General features: G+C 37.2%; 1 protein-coding gene across 1 annotated transcript in view; it reads right to left on the bottom strand.

Annotated features, from left to right (window-relative positions):
- Window positions 1-3,038: 3,038 nt before the first annotated feature.
- KIF27 (kinesin family member 27) overlaps window positions 3,039-7,352 on the bottom strand; it is a 28,820-nt gene continuing 24,506 nt past the window's right edge. Inside the window, exons 16-18 of the mRNA XM_005420846.2 lie at window positions 5,457-5,655; window positions 4,851-5,015; window positions 3,039-4,261 (exon numbers count right to left, since the gene is read on the bottom strand). Of these exons, the coding sequence (XP_005420903.2) occupies window positions 4,870-5,015; window positions 5,457-5,655 (345 nt within the window). The 3' untranslated portion in view covers window positions 3,039-4,261; window positions 4,851-4,869. The remainder of the gene's footprint in view (window positions 4,262-4,850; window positions 5,016-5,456; window positions 5,656-7,352) is intronic.

Genomic DNA, 7,352 nt, shown 5'->3' with positions numbered 1-7,352 from the left:
GTTCCTCTCTATATGTACACTGTGCTTTGGTCTTTCCAACAAGCCTCCTTGTCCCCCTAGACTCTGTTATGTGGAAGTTTTTGTTTCACTGGGAAAGTTCCTGTCATTTCAGAACTTTAACTGCGTATTTAAAGGTAGCACTGAATCTATGCAGTCTAAACTCAGTGTTCAGTAAATGAGAGCCTTTTGCTCTTCATCTTTATTCTGGCTTTCTCACCTCACCTCACCCTTAGTTATGAGGGTTTGATTTTTTTTTTAATTAACCTTTTTGAAAAAGAAAGGTTTTATTGTGTTGCGACACAATTTACAGCTTATTTCGAAGTAAATAGAACAGATACAAAATTGTGTTGAACATTTGTACAGGAAATCAAACTAATAACAAAGCTGTCCATTGCCAGTTTACATACAGTCACATTCTAAAGTGACTCATTGTGAGAAATAATATTGAAACAATTGCTGAATTTTCCAAAGAAAGCATAAGAGGGGTATCCTTCCTGAAACAAACTGCAACAGCCACAAGAAAAGATTTGTCTTTGTGAACATTCAGTTATTACAAATGTAAAAGGAACTAGATATGAGAAAATACTTTTTTTTCCCCCCAAGAGACATAGAAAGAATTTAAGAGTAAGAACAACATAGAAGAGAAGAAAATCAGCTGATTGAAGAATTTCTGTGTAATTCAGACTAATTCTGTACTGGACAGGCTAATACAACAAGTAGGGAATTGGGAAAGGAGTTGTGTTGCATAAGAACTGTATTCAGCATTATCCAAGTTAGAAATGCATGTGTTTCTTTAACACTTAAAAACTGGTTTTTAAAATGGCACTTGTAGCCATTCAATTTTGGTTTCATTTAAATAGAACTCCTGTTAGTCCGTAAGCATAATACAAACAAATTTTTAAGTATGTCAAACTCAATAGCACAAGAAACAACACAAGTTAGTTCTACAGTGGGGGGGATGACAGGGTGGGGGGGGGGAAAAGCTTTAAATAAATGCCCCGAAATAAATAGAACATCAAACTAAATCTGTTTAATAGGGATAGGTGGACAAATTAAAACTTAAGGGAAGAAAAATTTATAGAATAGCAGGTAATCAGTCTTTTGGATTTTGACTTCTATTTTATAATATAGAATAATCAAATGGCTCTCTCTGAAAATTATCTAGCAATTTAATGGTACCTTGAAACAGACTAATTAGTTTTTGTGAAAAGATAAATATCCCAGATTTCCTAATTCAAAATTTGTTACAAATACAAACATGTTGGAAAAGAAGTCACATCTCCAAGTTACGGGCACCACAGATTTAATTAAATAAAAGTCGTGTTCTTGTAATCCTTGTAAGTATTTTCTGTATTGCCGGAGACAATGAAAACACATACCACCTCTCCAGATGAAGGGGCTTTACTTTGAATCAGACTCTAACAAACCAGATTACTTCATTCCATCCAGTAGTGTTCTGTCTGTCAGGATATAATTATGCACACTTTATTCTGTGTGGTCACAGGGTCCACAGTTCTGAACAGTGGCTTCAGTACCATCAAATACAAAGTTATCGTATTTGAAAATTATTTTTAAAGAGTTGGCCAGAAAACAAACAAACAACAAACAAATAAAGGTAGGACAAGCAAATTGGTGAGGCTATAATAAGACTTTCAGCATTATTATGAAATCTGAATAAATATGGACTGTTTGTTACACTGTCTCATTTATTTGAAAAGTCTTATTTCACTGTTAGCATCTTCATTAAACTAGTTTTCAGAAGTCAGTAATAAGTTGTAACAGCATTACAGGTTCATGATACCTTTATTAATAAAGAATTTTGTCCCACTTTCATCTCCTGCTGCCCACCAAAGTGAAGTGCTCTCTTCACACACACTTTGCTTGGAAAAGGCTTAGTGCTACAGTGTTTGGGAAAAAAAGTCTTCTTTAGACTTACAGGTATTTTGCTTTGTCTACTCTTTGGTCTCTTCTCTGGTTCTTTCCCTCTAAAATCTGTGTTGTCTACATTTTTGCCAGGTAACTGACAGAGGTTTTCTAATCTGCTTCTAATCAGCCAGCTCCTGCTCATAGTTTAACATTCAGTAATGTTCAACTTCAGCAACTATCACTAAGTAAGATCCCAGGATTTAATACCACATTCAGTGCTGCACAAACACACAAACAATTCTGCATTTTTATAGCTACATTGCGTTAAGAGTTAACATAGGACAAAATAAATGCTTGAGCTTTGTGTTTGTAGTATCAGAGGAATTGTTTATTACTAGGCTGGCTCTGGAGAATGGCACTTTCCTTAACACTTAACAGGCATGGAAGAGCTTTTTCTGTGGTAGTTGCACATGTTTGCATCTGCATTTTCCAGCTGAAAGTCACGTAGGTATAATCAAGACACAGACCATAAAATTTTAGAATCACAGAATGCTTTGGGTCAGAAGGGACCTTTCAATGTCTAAGTCTGTTATGTACTGTCTTGGCAGTCCAATGCCAAGGGCAGGGACATGTTTCACTAGGTCAAGGTGCTCAAAGCCCAGTTCAACCTGACATTGAACACTTCCATGAATGGGGCATCCAAAATGTATTGTTACCCAAAACCTATTTCCAACCTATTTGTTTTCTTAAATTCTACTCAGATTTTCTCTCATTCAAGAGCTACATATTGTTGGGAATATTTCTGTACATTAAGTTCAATACTGAAGTAGTTAAAAAAATCCGTATTTTCTCAGGTTTAATAGAAGTTCCTTCAAAGCTGCAGTATAACAAGAATACAGACCTGTACTTTGCTGTATTTTTTCCTATTACATATAACTGAAATTGGAAATCTGATTCACCACTCGGAAGAAAAGATTTGCTTGTTAATAATTACACAGTACTGCTATTCACCACAGTGAATAGCCACCTTAGCCACCACAGTGGCTAAGGAAAATTGCCTTCCCTCCCTGTTTTCAGTCTGTGTTACCATTGTCTAGATAGTATCTAAAGCAAAACCCAAAAAATTTCCACAGGGAATTGGCACTGTAACAAAATCCAGTAAAGCAGTGTAGAATTATTTTAAATTATTTTATTACTATTTATTTTCATGGCTTAAAGTACACTGAGCAGACTGACAGAGTGGGAATTTTCTGATACTTCAAAAAGTAATTTTACTAGTAGTTAGTAAAGACATGAACTTTGTTAACAGCTGTTTTCACTTGAATTAATCAGAAGTAACTTCTGCTTCCTCTTGACTGGATAACAACACCAATACTGTTATATAAAATGAAATTATCAGCAGATAAATAACTAAAAGTTAGAACTTCTCTGAGTGCCTGTCATAGGTAGGCAACATGGTTTTACTTCATGAACATGGTAAAAAGTTATCAGCACCTCACATTTTGCCCTTTCTATTAAAAAAGTTCACCATCTACAAGAACATAGGAGGTACTTGCCATTAATCTCATCTGAGAAGGTGCTGTTAATACAAGGCTCACCATTCTAACTTGTCATGTATCCTAGTAAGCAGTCTAAAAACAACTGAACCATGACAAATATGAAATTATTCATATATTGAAAAACAGTCAGCAACTATACTAGTGCAACACACAAAAGACATTCAACAAATTTGACTGCAATATACAAACAGGGATTTTATTATTTCTAAAGCCCAGTAATTATGGTTTTATTGCATTGTAGAGCAACATGTTTCGTAATGTATTAAAAAGAAAAATAACTAAATGTGGAGTACCTCTTATAAAACTTGCAAATATATGCATTAGAAAAAAGTTGGAAATTTACAGGGACCTTTTCCCTTCTTCCCACTGCTACAATTTGCCAAGGATTAGTGTTTGCCCACATAGATACATATCCTAAACTACATGCTTCTGTGTATACTAGACACAGAATAGTCTTTCCCATCCTCTTTTATTATCCAGTCTCTGGAATCTTCATGTTCACACTTTGATAGTGTACTTTATAGTAATTAATGTGCAGGCTCATTATCTCACCTAGAGGGAAAGGGCCAAGCCCTAATTCACTCTGGGAGTAGAGGTATATGATCAGCATCTCTCTGTAGGAAGGCATGGCACTGAGTGGAAAGAAACAGAAGCATCCATTGGGAGGAAGAACCAGTCTTGCTGAGCCTTAAAAAGAAACACCAACAGGCCAAGAAGGCTATATTGGGTATGTGAGGTACTGTGGTGGCATTGAGAGGTATGAGACAACAGAAACAGTGATGAAACTGAACCTTCTTTTCTCCTCCACATGAATAGCTTTGTTGTACATCTGGATTCTGGCAAGAAGGACATGAAACAATTAAAAACTTATACTAACAGTTGGTTGTTGTGGTTTTTTTGTTCAGTTGGTTGGGGGTTTTTTATGTCAAGGCACAGAGCCATAAGAGAGACCACTTCTTTTTCCCCTTCAAGTGTGTAAATGCTCTTTCAGCTTTAGTAAGTAAGTAGCCAAAATAAGTTAGTAACTGGAAGTGTGGCACTTTTCATTCACAACCTCCCAGAAACTTTTAAGAAATCAAATGCATGGCATATAGCAAAGCAGTTAGCAACAACAGATTTCAGAGGCTTTCAGAGAACAAAATTCCTTTGCCTTAACCGTAACAGTTTGAGGTTGTACATGCTGAAATTGTTAGAATCTGGAGAAAGCAGAACAAGAATTTAAACCATTGGCACACCACTGCTACAGCTATGGCCGTAAACAAATCTCTCTCACTTAAAATGTGGGTAGAGGTAGAATATATTCCTGAAGAACAGTTAATACAGTAAAAATATGATGTTTTACAGCTATCTGACATAGTTCTGTGTGTTCACCACTTCAAACAATCTATCGACAATTGCATAAACATTATCAGATAATATGCTTACATTTACTGGATGACAATAATTATTCAGATGACTCTCCAAGAAGGCCCTTCAATTTCTTCTTCAGTTCTCTGCTGGTTTTCTTATAGAAAAATAAATCTTTTTCCAGTTGCTGGATTTTTACTTCATACCCTTTCAGGGTTTCTGCAATACCTTCACTATTTTGTTCTAGGAGAAATAAAATCAGTTTAAGAACCAAGTATCTGTGTCAAAAATCAAAATGCCCAACTAGGCAGAGTATCTTGATGGCATTTTGCTTGTAATGTGCATGTTTTAACCAACATGAAATAAGATCAAAAAAGCTATGCCAATCCCACCTTTTAGTTGTAATAGTATTTAGAAGATCAAGAGCCAGTATCTCACGACTTTTCAATATCAGTAAATTCAATATGAAAATACAACAATTCTGATACTGCTTTAAAAAAATAATCTGTTTTAAATTCGTACGGACACCATGTGTCTATCCTTGACATCTTACATAGCAATAGAATTAGTGACAGCCAAAATATATCTCTGAACCTTACTCGTTTTTTCAGCTGGAATACAGTATTTCACTGTTAATGACCAAAGAAAATACTTCGCGTATAATCCCCACCCAAAAAAAAATACCTTTGAAATTATTCAGTATAAACTGTATTTTTTTCTCATGTTCTTGGCGCTGTTGAGTCAGCTGCCTGTCACACTGCAACTTGATGTGTTCAAGTGCAGATTCTAATTCACACATCATGTTTTTCTGGTGTATGGACTTCATTTCCTGTTCTTCAATCTGCACTCGTAATTTTCGTTCAGACTCACGCAGGCCAACAATCTTAGAAAGAAACACACTTATTTTGATTTATCAAGAGGTTTTAAGAAAATCTTTTACCCTGCAGCCTACTAGATTAAAACATACAAAAGCACTGGATCTCTACCAGTAATTAAGCTTATACTGGAATAGACTTGCCACTGCTACAGGTTGACTCTTCAGAACTAAAATGCATACATTTTGATCACAAGGACTAGTGGATTTTTTTAATACCCTATGCAAAATTTAAACTGAAAGAACATTGCTTTCCAGACTTCCAACTTGCATCCCACAGACAACTCTTTTACAATTATTACCAAAGGTTCACCCAAGGTCATAAAGACACCATGTCATAATGCATTTAATATTTATGTTTCCAGATGTCAGTATGATTCCTAAGCACGTAGCTGCACACACTGCAAAGTATCAGTTTATACTGGTGTTGTGGTTTGATATGCCTAAAAGCCGGGCACTCACAAAAAACTATTCACTCATTTTCCCCTGCTACAGTTTAGCAGAGGAGGGGGAAAGAAAAACTAAAGGGCTCAAGAGTTGGCATAAGGACCAGGAGGAAACACTCTAAGAGCAAAACAGGCTCAAATGGTATAATGAAAAAATTATTAACAGAATTAAAAGATGATAATGAGAACTAAAAGAAAAGTTTTAGAACATGGTTTTTCTCCCCGTCCAGCCCCCCCCTCCTTCCCACTGATAGCACAGGGAGACAGGGTATGAAAGTTTTGCTCAGTTTTTTCACTTGAAATCTTTCTTCAGTTCACTTAGGGAGAAGATTTTCTTTTCCTATGCTGTGAAGTCATGGGAGTCATTGTCTCCCATGGGAGTCATTGTCTCCCATGGGAAGTCATTGTCTCCCATGGGAGACAATTCTCTGTGAACTTTTCTAGTGTGGTTCTAATTTACACGAGTAGCAGTCTCACCTGACTTGCTGTTAATATGAGTCCCTCCCACGATTAATGCAGTCTTCCCAAAACTGCATAGTGTGGGTCATTTTAGTTCATGGGGTGTAGTTTTTTAAGGATAAACTGTTCTAGTTTGAAAGCAAGGGCTCTCTTTCTCTATCTTCTCTCTCCATTCAAGTTTCCAACTAAATTACAGCTTTTCAGCATCTACTTACTCCAGCATGAGCACCTTTTCTCATGGGCTGTGAGTGGATCTCTGCATCCCCCTATGCACTTCACGGAATTACTTGGAAAGTTTGTTGTATTATAGTCCTCACCACGGCTTGTAGAAGAATCTCAGCTCTTTTTGGAGCACCTCCTCTTGGAGGAGGTTTTCCGCTAACCTTAGTGTCACCATGTTGCTCTCCTCATGTCTCTTCACCTCCTTTTTTTCTGACTCAGAAGAAAATTGTTGTCTGCAGGTTTGTTTGTTCTCAAGTTCTACCCATTGAAAAGTTCTTACGGGGTTTTGCAGTGCTAAAAGGCTGATCTCATCTTGGCTCAGTATTGGGGAAATGCTCGCCATGCCCCTCACTGTTGGCCACATGGGCAATGCCAGCCACTGCAGTGCTGGCACCATTCAGCTCCTCTCTTGATGCAGGGCACCAGCAAGGAGACACCATTGCCACTGTCCCTGCCCTTCTGCCCACAGCACAGCTGGCTAAAAGTGGCCAGGCAGGCGCAGATCCCTGTGGACTGTGCCAAGATGGCTGTGGCTGTGCGGGAAAGAGAGGCTGCTGCTGCTGCCCCTGGCTTTCTGTA

This window comes from Geospiza fortis, unplaced genomic scaffold (assembly GCF_000277835.1).
Source record: "Geospiza fortis unplaced genomic scaffold, GeoFor_1.0 scaffold12, whole genome shotgun sequence".
Taxonomy (NCBI): domain Eukaryota; kingdom Metazoa; phylum Chordata; class Aves; order Passeriformes; family Thraupidae; genus Geospiza; species Geospiza fortis.
Note: the sequence above shows the minus strand (reverse complement) of the source record. Positions and strands in the feature narration are given on the sequence as shown.